Source organism: Manduca sexta, chromosome 19, assembly GCF_014839805.1.
Source record: "Manduca sexta isolate Smith_Timp_Sample1 chromosome 19, JHU_Msex_v1.0, whole genome shotgun sequence".
NCBI classification, from domain to species: domain Eukaryota; kingdom Metazoa; phylum Arthropoda; class Insecta; order Lepidoptera; family Sphingidae; genus Manduca; species Manduca sexta.
This window is the reverse complement of record NC_051133.1, coordinates 1,553,697-1,568,084: the sequence shown is the minus strand read 5'-3', so window position 1 is coordinate 1,568,084 and position 14,388 is coordinate 1,553,697. Positions and strand designations below refer to the sequence as shown.

General features: G+C 38.2%; 1 protein-coding gene across 1 annotated transcript in view; it reads right to left on the bottom strand.

Annotated features, from left to right (window-relative positions):
* Nucleotides 1-14,175, bottom strand: part of LOC115440778 (muscarinic acetylcholine receptor DM1) — a 37,640-nt gene extending 23,465 nt beyond the window's left edge. Inside the window, exon 1 of the mRNA XM_030165244.2 lies at nucleotides 13,425-14,175. Coding sequence (XP_030021104.1) covers nucleotides 13,425-14,161 — 737 coding nt within the window. The 5' untranslated portion in view covers nucleotides 14,162-14,175. The remainder of the gene's footprint in view (nucleotides 1-13,424) is intronic.
* Nucleotides 14,176-14,388: the final 213 nt, after the last annotated feature.

Here is a 14,388-nt window from a genome sequence, read left to right as displayed (position 1 = left end):
AACTCCGCCGTCTTCATATATAATGCTATTTAAATTAATTCCCGTTTAGTTTGCAAAACTAACTTCGCAACCGCTACCGACTCGTGGATTAACATAATGAATGGAACGTTAAAAACAAAGCGAACGTAGTGTTTTCATAGTTTGGCATAATTGGACGCGGTTTAATTTTGCAACATATTTATTCGATGTTACTAGGTAAAGCAAACGGTATCAACTTATAAATGTACCACCCGTTTATTTACGATCGGGTAGACACAGGTGCAACTAGGACACCCTTTTTTCGCCATGAGTTTCGTTTAATGATGTTAAAGTCTAGGAGCCTATCGTCTCATAACACCTCAGAGCGGTATCCCGCACGCAATACGACTACACTACACAGACAGTCACGCTACCAACTTATTACTGAGCAACCCTAGTAAATTGCTTCAGCAATTTCAACAACTGTCTGCTTTGTAGTAATAGTTTTGATAGCGTTGCGCAATGTTACATTGTCTAGTTCGTAAGAATAATTTAGACGGTGCGATTTTTGTTAGCAATAATGGTACACATTTATTGGTAGTTTAAACAGGATTTTATATCATACTGTTCAGATGTAGATACCAGGCCTTTATTATATTCTGCCCACTGTTGGGCGCGGGCCTCCTCTACTACAGAGAGGCCTTAATCCACCAAGCTAGCCTAATACAGGTAGGCAGTCTTCACATAACTTCGGGAATTTTTATAGAGGACTTGTCAGTTATGTATGGTATGTATTTCCTCGCGAATTTTCTTGCAATTAATTATAAATAATGTACTACATTATATTATTGACTTAGAAGCATGCACATACTTACAAAATAAATATTTCGTCACATAATGTACTTATACGGGCATTAAAAAATATTTACAGATTACGGAATAAATATTATCAGACACACAGTTACTATAATTGTAATTTATTTAAACCTATCTTGAGCGTATTTTGTAACCCTACATTACAAGGCCCTAAAATCTAATTTTTCTTTATAACGAAACAAGTGTAACTACTGGACATAAAAAGATTCACCATCTCATGTCTCAGGATGGCGAACGCAGTGGAATACCAAACAATACTTTGTAATTCAAGATATTGTATGGTGTTTTACCGTTTATGGGCGCTCGTATCGCTTACCATCAGACAAACGGCAAGCTCGTCTCGTCATTCAAAGCAATAAAAAATACTGTCAAATAACAATATTGTTCACGTTCAAAACATCCACGACACCCTGTCCGTCATCCAATTATAGTTTCTATTACTATAGCTCTACTATCGCCTCTATTACGAGGGAATAAAGTTGAGAATCGCGTGGGAATCATGAAACAATTCGCGTGTTTCCCGTGATTACATATCGAGACCCGTGTCAGTCCGTATGTTATCATTTCCAGAAGTTTGATCATATTGATTTACACAATCCTGTTTATATTTAGACTACTTGCTTCGCTAGAAGATCCCGAAGGAATATGTTCTGGGGATAAAAGTATTCAGAGATTACGTAGCTCTTTTTTAACGAAATAATACTTGATGACTGCCTCGGTGGCGTAATTGTATTGCGTGCAGAATACGACTACCCCTTTTAGGTCACGGGTTCGAATCCCGGGTCGGACAGGGATGGGTTTTTCTAAAAAGTTTTAGTCTTGAGTTTGGAATTTGTGCCCAATATGGCGAAAGGCTCGCCCCTCTCATGGGATGGAATACACGTGGGGAAAATGGGCGCACTAAATACATCTCTGCCTACCCCTTCCAGGATTAAAGAAGCGTGTGTGTATGTGTGTGTGAAAAAATAGTTCTGGAGATCTAAATTCCACACTCACGAACTGTATCTAACATTTAGTATATAAAATACGCAAGCACGGGAATAACGGAAACCCGGTAGTAATTAAAGTTACGTAACGTACTTTCAAGGCATAATAATGACTCGCATCAGCGTTCCACATGTCTAGATTTTACCGCAATAGCTAATGTGGGTCGTCAACAAACAATATTCAAAGTAGGGATGTTCTATATCTAATATTGTTATCGATGATAATTGAGTATAAAATTAATAGATAAAAAATTACCAGTCAGTAGATTTTTAAAAATAGAACATCAAAGAAAAGGTTATTACTGATTTGAATAAAGAATCCTAATCGCTGTCTCGGATCGATTGTGACAATGGACCAATCAGAATAAGGTTTGCTCATGACTTAATTTGATTGGTCCGTTCGAGATTTATTAACGGAATAGACATTACGGTTAAATCTCAACGGTCCATTTGACACGACAGACATTCCTAGTAATCCTACTCAGACAATAATATCTATATAGTTAAGTTCGTAATGATTCCTCGGCAATACATCAACCCTCGTGGAACGTTCCAGGGGAGCGCCAATTTGTCACCCCCTGTCTTTTGCGCCCCTAACATGCAAAGTGCGATGCTATTGGCCCTAACACGTGGGGTGACTGCAGGGGTCTAGATCACGTGATATACTAATTTAAACATTTCTATGGGGATCGAAATTGTCGGCTGTTTTAATTATCTTAGTTATGGCCTTAGTTGTAATGGGTTCATAGTTTGATTCCTACTGGTTAACCTTCACCTAGACGCACAAGCTATTTGTTGTCCCGCGGTGCCATACTGTAGCACATTCTAGATCACCAATTCCGCGAACTCTCAACGCTCTTAATGCCTTCCTTAACAGCGCACCAGATTATGGCGTGTTTCGGTTGATTGGAACGTGATCCAGTATGAATGTTTGCATTATTGTGAAATTAACTCATGATACCGCATATTTCATGTACTTATTAAGTACTTTATTGATCTGTTTAATATTTTATTGTAGTTATATGTTGTTATTATTAACTTAATTAGTGTAATTGGTTTATCCATTCTAATTGAAATAAATAAGTTTACTATGATATAGGTATATTAAGTATACATAAAAAATATAGAAGTGTGCGTCTATAACGTACTCCTCACTCTTGGAACAGTTTATTCGACATACGTAACATCTATGTCTCAAGGGTGACGAGCACAGTGCAGTTCGACATAGTGCTTCGTAATTGAGAGTTTGAATGATGTTCCAGCTGTTTATGTTAAGATGTAGACGAGCAGCTTGCTCGTCTCGTAATCTTACATAGAAATCTATTAAAGATGTCAAGTATTAATAAAAATTAATTTCCACGCGTATGCATTACCACGTCGTAAAAATATTTTTCCTCATTCATCACACCCTTTTCACTCCATACCTATAGAACCCTTATTGTAACAACGATTCAACCTCATCGGTCTGGTGCCAACGCACGGGGGCGAATAAGGAAATTACATATTATGAAGGCACCCTTGATTGTTCTGTGTAAACAATTTATTTTGAAGCCAATGTGAACGCAGTGAACCTTGGTAAAATTTCCAACTCGCCAAAATATATTTGTGTCCTCGAGTTATTTCCCCACAACGCAAAATTACGTCATAAAATTTTAAAAATCGAAAAAAAAATATCCCATCGCTACCAAAGTTCAGGATCACCGGCTGAACTAATTTGATGATAACCTAAAAATTTCATTATAAATCGCTCGAGCCGTTTTGGAATTCATAGGAAAAATAAACACACAACTCTATATTTATACATCTACAGTTAAAAGGTTAATTGACTTAAGCGACATTCAATTTAAAAAAAAAATAACTAATTTAAAAGAACATTGAAAAGAGTGCTGAGTTCAAATATGAATGAAACTTAGTGCCGCAAAAATGTCGCTTAGGTATTTTTTTTATGTGCCAGTAAAGGCAGACGAGCTATCGGCCCGCTTGATAATAAGCGACCACCGCTACTCATGGACTCGACGATACCAGGAACACTGCCTGCCGTAGGAACCTTTTTTTTTAAGCCTCGTTTGAAGGACAAGTCATGGCGGTTAGGGAATTCCGACACAGGTACTTCATTCCAGAGCTTAGTTTAGCTTAGTCAATTAGCTTTTCAATATATAGATTATTTTTCATTAAAATAAAATTCGCGGCTCATCACTATTAGGCAGTATAGGTTGTTATTAGCGAACAATGCCGCTGCGACAATAACACGTTCTCATACTGTTGTCTCACTCTTTGTCGCTGTATTAATACTAATTACGATCGTAATTTACGAGAATGAAGACTGTGGAGTAGTAATTGTTTAGATGAACTAAGAAAGAATAGCATTAAACCGTGCTTTTAGATAAAAAAACATACAAATGCCGTTTTTAATTTTAATATGACCGTGTCTGAAAAACTGCTTTGTGTATTATGAATATAATTAGCCGATATACGACTAATACGCAAATAGAGAGGTTGCGTTGGGGTAATACCGAATCGCTGGTTAATCCCGTTGAATCAAGATTACTGCTAAACTCGACAATAATTCCGTGAGCAACATAGACTCTAATGCAATTTTTAATGCATCTCAAATGTTTGCCACTGTATTAATATAAGTTAGAGTAATCTTCAGTATTAATCGTCATCAGTAACATTGAAACAACAGGGTAACCCAGTAATCCGGTATCACCCCAATGCAACATACCTTTTTATTTTCGTATTAGTAGCATATCGGCTAAACATAGTCATAAAAGAAAAAGTATTATTTTAAATACAGTCAAAACATTAGAATAAAAAACGGTATTCATATGAAACATATCGAATAACACATTTTTGTCGCTATATTTTGAGCTGATTTACAGTCAAGTAATATGAAAATAAACAAAGAAGACATGAATTACAAATTAATAATAAATAAAAATTACGAATCTCCCTTTCAAAGTATACATTCATTTGATGTTGACCGTACGCAGCACTTATCAATACGTGACCCGATAAAAAAAATGCAAAGGAATAATCGTGATAACATGAAGATATCTCTCATATGACACAACAATATATTAAGATTACAATGTAGATAATACTAATAATAATAATTGTATGCGTCATATTATGTCAAAGCGTGTCATAAACAAAATAAACAAAATTATTTATATTTTAAGCGAAGCGGCGGCCAACTCCTCGTAAACTTAATTACTGAGTTCTCTTAGATCAGCACTAGACTACATCCATCTCTGCCTTCCCGTTTATTGACACAAGCACTGTCTATACTAGAATGAAACAATATTTGAGTACACCCACGCGTTCTCCGCATCAATATGAATTTCATATGAGTAATTGTTTATTGTATCCCTGCACGATAAGTAAATATTATTGTTCTATTTTCGCGTATGCAAACACTCGATACAATTGAATATTGTAAACACAAGGTTATGTAAAATAATGTAGAAATTTGGATAAATTTAAGTTTTTCGGTAAAAAGAATGAATAACAACGTAGATAAATGTCCCTATATACCACGACTATACCCGAAAGGGTAGGCAGTGATGCAACCAACGCCCCAACTTTTAGCCGCGTGTGTTTCGTCTATGACGATATAAAGGGATACGCCATATCGGGCTCGAATTCCAGGTTTCAGCCTAATACTGAAAAGGAACACCCAGTATCACTCGATAGGGCAAAGGCCCAACCATCTTCGCAAAATTAGTAATTACTAACCATTTTCAATAATAATTCCTGGCCAACATTACCAACTTCTTATTACAGACTAAGGTTTACCTTTAGCCATATTCCCGCAAACGGACTTTTTGGGAATAATAACTAATGAAATAAAAGTATTTTTTCGACGGATTTTGAGTCCGTCAAGTGACCACAAAGGCTGCAAAGTCTTTGAAACGTTGGGAGAGAATTATAATATAAAAAACTGTGATAAAATTCGTTAAAATAGTTTTATTTCAATGTCTAACTTTAGCATAAACATAAGAATAATAACTACTCACAGTTCTATTTGAATTATTTATCTGTGAGATAAAATTCATCCAAACCGGCTCAATGGTTCCTTCAATTACTTTTAACATCAAAATCCTCTTATAATATTAGTATTACACTAAATAATATCAAAATACAAATACACCCACGCGTAAAAACCTACACACTTGTAAAAAATAATGAGCTCTTCAATTTATTTTCTAGATAGTTCTAAAAGCGTGTAAGTTTCCGCTCGTCCAGCAGGGGGCGTGTACCATCCATCTCTGCCAATGCTACGCAATTATGTCGGGATAATTCAACCCGTTTCCTTTACTTTAACTTTTAAAACACGAGCAAAATGACGCCATAGTAAAACATTCCTCGGACTTCTGGTCGCTTTGACTACTTTCAGCGGAAATAAAAGTCTTAAAGACGGGTTTTTATGACGTGGAATTGCGTTTTCTAAATGTTATTCGTTTCGGAGTTGAATTTTTTAACGGATTTCGTAGAATTGTGTTGAAGAGCCGTGATGGAATTGATTTGTCGAAAAGATACGTATCGGCCACGGTAGCTCGTTGTCTTGCATTAATACGCCATATTATAGTTGATTTTATTTATATCATTGATGGAATGCCTCGATGGCGTAGTTGTATTATGTGCGCCGTTTGACAACACTTTAATGTCCCGGGTTTTGAATCCGGGGTCAGAAAAAGTGATGTTGAGTTTTTCTGATGTGGCAATAGGCTCGCCTCCTATCACATAATGAGATGGATTACACAGGCGAAAAGTGGGTGCCCGATTGCATCTCTGCTTACCCCTTCGGGGAAACAAAGGTGTTTTATGTATGTATGTACATAATATTTGTTCAGCCATATTTCACATAGCAACGACAAAACCAAAATACTGTTTGCAAATTAGTTTTGACGATGAATCAAAATATCTCAGAAAATGTGTAGACATTTTTCGTCGGGTAAACAGCTATACGCGGGCGGCGCCGCCAGTAAAATATAGTATAGTAGGCTATTGAATGCAGCAAAGTAAAATACAGTACAGAGGAAGTAAGATTTTATCGTTTCTGACGGCGCCCGTAGCGGAGTTGCCCCAATTCTGGAACTGATAGAATCTTGATGGCAGAGATTTTCTGAAAGGTTTTTTGGGTGACAAAGGATTTATTTAGATAATGCATTCCAGTGACGTTCATAACATAGATCTTATTTTAAAAAATAAATTTGCGTGTCTTTTTTTACCAGTCTAGTAAACACACTTTGATTTTGTGTTTTTGGTTGATAGTAATTCATCGCTCTAAGAGATTAAATAAGGCAGAAATTTTGTATGAAACTCAAAAACGAATTAACTAATTTTAAAAATTCTTCTTTAATAGAAGCTTACCTTTAAATGTCTTGATCATTGGGTTGGATTTCATCGGCAAGGATTACTACTATCCAGGATGCCAAATTAGACCAGCTTGGCGGGACTGGCTTACTCGAGGTGATGGACCCCCTCAAATGGCCTAATCCCTCTCAGTAGTAGAGGAGGCCCGTGCTCAGCAGTGGGACAGTATATAATACAGGGCTGATATTATTATTATTATTACCTTTAAATGCTACGGACATTAAAGCAGGCGGAGTTGCGCGCAAAAACTAATACTTCATAGATAAAATACCACTAACAAGTAATTACATACCCGACATACTCATTCACGTCGGGCCATAGACAAGAATCCGTCCATTAATAAACACGACACACGTTTAATATTGCATGAAGGGCTCCACTACAGCATGCAGGTACCTGGGTTCCGACTATTTATAACCTACCCCATATTATCAAAGGGGTAATGTTCGGTGACACGTAGTTACCCCAAATCGATTCGTGAAGACATCGAGATTATTTTGGATCAAATTTAATATGCTTATCAGAATATGACAAGGTTTTGAGTCATTTTTATGTTACTTTGAATGACAAGACAAGCTGGTCGTTCGCCTGATGGTAAGCGATACGACCGCCCGACCGATACACCTTGAATTACAAAGTATTGTTTGATATTCCAGTGCCAACCTGAGACAAGAGTTATGAAGTCTTATTATATCCAGTAGTTATACTGGCTACAATGTCTTTTAAACTGGAACACAACAGTGACTACACTCTGCTGCTTGACGGCAGAAAGAGACATTGCGGTGGTACCTACACAGGCGGACTCTCGCATATGACACACCTACCACCAGTATATTCCATAAGTCTAGAAGTGTATTGGTCGGGTGTCAAAGCGTCTGGACGTTACTGCGTTGCCTGTGTCCCTCGCCAAACACTTGTGACTGGATATTATGTGACATCTTATGTCTTAATGTGATGAGCGCAGTGGAGTCACACAGCACTTTTTAATCCAAAATTCTGTATGGCGTTGCTTATATTTGTCGACTGCGTATCGCTTACCATCAGATGAGCATGCTAGCGTCTTCATTAAACTATGACAAAGCGATATAAATTTGCTATTATGTGCCGTTCTGAAGGACAAAATCAGCATACTGTCTAATATAAAAAAATCCGTCTATCCAAAATACAGTACCCCATCTAAACACTATATCCCAAACGAAATCCGAGTATACCCCAAAAAATTAGAACGCCTTATAAATGCATACATGCCGCATAAATCCAAAGACTCGGAATAATGTCTTTCGCTTCACGTAGGGGTGGTTGCCACCCCGCCTGGGGGGGTGTGCGAAGGTGTGCGGACGATGAAATTTTAAAAGCCTCTTACAGGGTTGGTATTTTTATTAGATCTACTGGATAAAAGATGTTCTATTAAATTATCAGTTTACGGGAATCGGGGGTATTTGAGGTTGCAGGTTTAAAATTACAAAAGGTATTTTAATCTGTTTCTAGTCAAGCCACATATACCATAAGGAAAAGTTAGAAATGAGCTACGTTGTTAATTCTATATCTGAACTTATTTACTTTACTTATAATTACTATTGATAAAGCACTACGTTAGTTTAATTAATTATAGTTTAAAAATACCCAAAAAAATATCTATATAAACTAAATCAGACCTTAAAAAATCAAAACAACATTTGATACCTGCCTACCCTACACAAAATACCGTGAACATTGTTTACTATGCTCGAATTATCAATTCATTTATCAGTTATCCGTTATCTATATCGATGAAATCATCCGCCGAGAACGGTTAACTCATTTTCGCCTATTATTTATTTTGGTTATATTGCACTTGTAATGTTATCAAGGACTGCTAATCCACGGATATTAAGTGCCTTAGGTAAATTATATTAGATTCGTCGTTTTAATTTTAGTAGTTTATTTTTGGTCTACGCTGGTTGTAGGATGTTTTTATCCGTCCGGATAGCGAACACTGTACACAAGGTATAAAAACCTTTACAGTGCTCCACGTAAACGTCACGTTCCGGGTTCAGCCTATGTTCTATGATGAGGGGCTCCTTTTACCGCACTTAGCCGCTAATCGGGACGTTATACGCCATCAGGGATCATTCTGTGTATATCCGGTTTCAAACACACCGGCATAATTGCGTTAACTAGGAGGGCTTTTTTTGTGAGGCACCATGGTTATCACCGTTTCATATTCTTTTTCCTCCCGCGTGAAATCGTTCCCTTTCCACATCCTCCAATGGGGCACCATGGTTGCTAAGCCGGGGGTTCGCTTGTATACCATTGGCAAGGTTCCTCCGGAGATGGCCATGGTGTCTCACAAAAAAAAGAAGACTGGCGAAGGCTATTCAACTCTTATTAATCGACTCTACACCAGCGAGTGATAATCGACTCACGTTAGTCAACCCTCCGCCGCTTACCATCAGGTGCAGTTTAACCACCATGCAGTGCCCGTATGAAATAAAATGACCATGGTGGTTACCTGGTGTTAAGTAATCTCCAATAACCGTAAACATCCACAAGAACACCAGGAAATGGGCTATCCAACTTAAAAAAAAATAGGAATTAAATAGGGAAGGGAGTGCTTAGACCTAGTATACACCTTCTCTAATCTTGATAATACGAAACACAATACTATAAGCTGTCACTTAACATAGATTTTCTGCAAGAATAGTGAAGCCTGGTTAAGCCGAGTCATAAATACTGTTGAGAAATATCTATACATTGAGACTCTACCAATGTACTGTGAGATTATGGATTTGATTGTTATGCCTCATTTACAACTGTTTTTAATAATCGATCCCAATCTCAATCTTCAATCCGATTCTGAGAATGTACCAATCAAAATAAATCATTTGTAAGCATGTAAAAAAAACTGTTCTGATTGATCCATTTTTGAGATTAATCGAAAAAGGTGATTGGGATCATTTATTGAAAATGGCGATTAGACTTTTGGCAAATAATACGCTGAATAAATTTGACTACGAATTTTGAGTAACGAATACTTGAATAAGCTGGTCACTTAATCGGTTTAGAACCAAATATTCTAAATTCTGTATCAATAATAGAGTTTAAAAAAATTCAAATGTAATTAAATAAAATAATGTTTTTTATAAAGATTCAAATTACATACATACATAACATCACGCATTTTATCCCCGAAGGGGTATGCAGAGGCACAACTAGGGCACCCACTTTTCGCCAAGTATGTTCTGTCCCATGATGTGATAGGGGGCGAGCCTATCGCCATATCGGGCACAAATTCCAGACTCCGGGCCGATACTGAGCAGAAAAACCCAAATATCACTTTGCCCGACCCGGGATTCGAACCCAGGACCTCAGAGCGCTATTGTACCGGACATGCAATACAACTACGCCACCGAGGCAGTCTTTCAAGATTCAAATTAATTTTTACTAATAATAAATCAAAACTCGTAGTAATGTAATTAAATCTCACGTACTACTACGATCACTACGATCGGTGCCATTCATAACTATAAATAATTGTCGCGACGTTACTATAATTATTAAACTCGAACGGGTGAAAAATGTTATCAAAAATTATAATTTTTTAATTATAAATTACATTACAATTAATTCACTATTTTTTTTGGGCCAGCAAGTTTTTCTAAGTAACGACACTTTGGTTCCAAAAAGAATATAAAATCACGGTGTATAATGTAAGTATGGATATATTTTCAAAAGGAGGTCATCTAAGATAGTCGCGTAATCTGGAGTGACGACATTTAGGGTCATAACCGATATTAAATTACATGCCACCTTAATCGATCATCACCCTACAGATATCAGAGAGTAGCTAATGTGGTTTATAAGAGTCATTTTTGCTTGCATTAGGTGGGTACTAAATATTTTGTACTTGACCACTTAGCGACAACTACATATTCATTAAATCGTAATTGCATATACACAGGCCTTTAATCCTCAAAGTAAAGATGCAACTAATGCAATTTTCATCCGAGTGTTCTGTCGCATGATGTATTAGAGAGTCTATAGCCATAATAATATATTATCAGCCCTGTATTATACACTGTCCCACTGCTAAGTACGAGCCTCCTGTGCTACTGAGAGGGATTATGCCTTCGTTTACGTTCGTCCTTCACGCTGGTCTAGTGCGGATTTGTAGACTTCACACACCCTCAATTCGTATAAAGAATATCACAGGTATGCAGGTTCTCTCACGATATTTTCCTTCACCGTTATAGAAAGCGATAATTCACAAAGAATACACACATCATTAGGAAAGTCAGAGGTATGTACCCTTGGGATTTGACCTGCCGACATTCGTTTCAGCAGTCCGTTCCACACCAACTAGGCTTTCGATGCTTTTTTTTTTAACAACATAAAAAAAGTTATTCTCTTTTTTGCTACATAAGAAAAAAACTACATGCAACCTTATAATAGAAAGCCAGAAATATTGTAACGATAAGTCTATTGCTAAGATTTGTCATTCCCATACATAACGTTACCGTTAACGATTATAGGAATGCATTTTGGCTACGGCCCCAGTTTTCTGTACGCCCTTATAGTACGACAATCGTATTGCCTTAATGTTTATCAGAATTCGAATCTTCTGTACATGTAAACACTTTTAAACATACAGTAAATCTCTATTAAGGAGACAAGATACTGAAGCAAGCCTTTTTACCGGACGCAGCCATTTTATTTTGGTCTTCTCTAACAATTATTCTTTGTAATGGCAATGAAAATGGACTTGTTAGTGTTTAGTTTGTAGAATGGATGGTATCAATGCATTATAAGGCACCGCGTAGACTTCGCAAGTCAGTGTCATAATGTTATCAATGTATCGGTATGAAGAATATATATTACCTGAGTTGCCTTATATTAGAATTTGTGCCCGATCAGGCAATGTATTTACTTTCCCATCATGGACCGAATATAATCGTGCACTATAACATCTCCTGTTTACCTAGTCGTTGAGACTGGCCGTCGTGGCCGAAAATCGGCTAGGAGGTATTCATTCATTCGTAATGCATAAACGTTTAATATTTCTCCTAAAAAATAAAATATGTAACTTGTAACGCGTGAGCAAAAAACACGCTAGGCTTAGGCAACGCACAGACGCTCTGGACTTACAGGAAAACACTACGCTACTATGAAAATGACACTTTTTTGGGCGACATCCAGTCAACTTTTTAGAAGAGTAATGTATCTCGGCAACACGTTGACAATGTCTACGCGTTGCCTAAATTTATATGAATTAATTTACACCACAGTGTACATTATATCGTTTGCAAAATCGACCTACGTGAGGATCATTGACCTTAGGATATTACGGTATTGTGAAGCAAACCTTTTGTGAAGAATATCACTCCATCACAAGTAATGGGGCAAGTTAGATCTGTAAACAAGTTATGTAACGGTAAACATGCCCGTGGTTATTTATAGCTATGTTTATGTACATTATATATTACCCACCATTTTGCTGTTTAGTAAACATATTTATGTGCAAATACTTTTTTTAGAATACACATGATTATTGGCTTCTCGTGTTTCGTGATTACCATATCTGTTCATTCGAGTTTATAAGAATAAATACCGATAATACCAAAAAAAATATGGAAAGTTTTAACCCAAAAGACATTTTGAAAGGGGTAGACAGAGGTTCATTAGAATATCCATATTTACCATGTACATACCGTCCCATTAAGTAAAATTGGTCCAGCCTATTGCCATATCGGACACAAATTTAGACTCCGGGCTGATGGTACGGTACACTTCACATTGGTATTGGGACACATACACTTACAAATATTTGGAAAATTGATATTCAGTATGATCAGATCAGAATGATACAAATACTAGACCGACCTTAATCACTCATGCTCTAGACAAATATCTGCTTGGCTCTACAACTTTGACGTATATTGTGAAATACAATATATGAGGCGCAACTAGCGACGCTCAACATGTTGCAGCGCGTCATCTATTCATTCGGTCAACTAAACTCTACTTTTCAAACAGAGGAATCAACGAGTAAATAGAACTGAATTAAGAGCAAAGTTATAAGATGACGATGATGAACTTTGCTTTAATTTTCATTCACCATAAGTAGGAGAACATTTATTGCATAGATAATACTTAAATTTTCTTATCTGGGTATCATTTCTTTTCACGAATTGATTCGTAACCACCACCGCCCTATCGGCCAAATAATGAATTGAAAATTGGACTAACCTGGAGTTAGACCGTTTGGAGGAGTCGTGTTTCTTCCCGCCTTGGAGATTGGGCAGATCCTTCTGCCGTTTCTTCGTTTCTCGCCATATCCTGTAGTACAGTATGCACATAACAGTCACTGGCACATAGAACGCGGCGATTGCCGTCCCAAACGTAATAAACTGGTTCGTCTCTATGAACTGAATGTAGCACTCGTGCGGCGGCACCTTGCGCTCGCCGTCGATGTACGGCCACGCGTAGATCCACGGCGGCCACAACACTAAACTGAACCCCCACGCACCGCCTATCATGAATGTCGCTCTGCGCGTAGTTCTTTTCGCACGGTACGTGAGCGGCCGCGTGACACTGAAGTATCTGTCGAAACTGATGATGAGCAGGTTGAGCACGGACGCGTTGGACGCGAGGTAGTCGAGCGCGAGCCACGTGTCGCACACGTGCGGCCCCAGCGGCCAGTATCCGTAGATCGTGAACATGGTGTACAGCGGCATGGAGATGAGCCCCACCGCGAAGTCGGCCACCGCCAGCGAGAACAGGAAGTAGTTGCTGATCGTCTGCAGCTGCTTGTCGATCTTGAAGCTGATCATCACCATGGAATTGCCGACGACGGTGAGCACAGAGAGGACGCTGGCGACGATCGCGATCGCGATCTTCTGGACGAGGCTGTACGGACTGGTCGGCAGGTCGAGGCCGAGCGCCGGGTCGGTCAGGTTGTCGGAGAAGTTGGACGCGCTCAGCATGCTGTCAACTGGGCGAGCCCGCCGCGCCCGCGCCGCCCGCGCCGCCCCCGCCGCGCCAGCCGCGCCGCCCCCGCCGCCACCGCCCACCGAGCAAGCGCGAGCCTACACACACGTCATAAATGGGTTTTATTATGGTATACATACTGTTAATACATTTTAAATAACATGAATAGCCCTGCTTGCCTGCGTGATATCACCGTCTAACAGAAAAGCGAGGTAAAATTAAT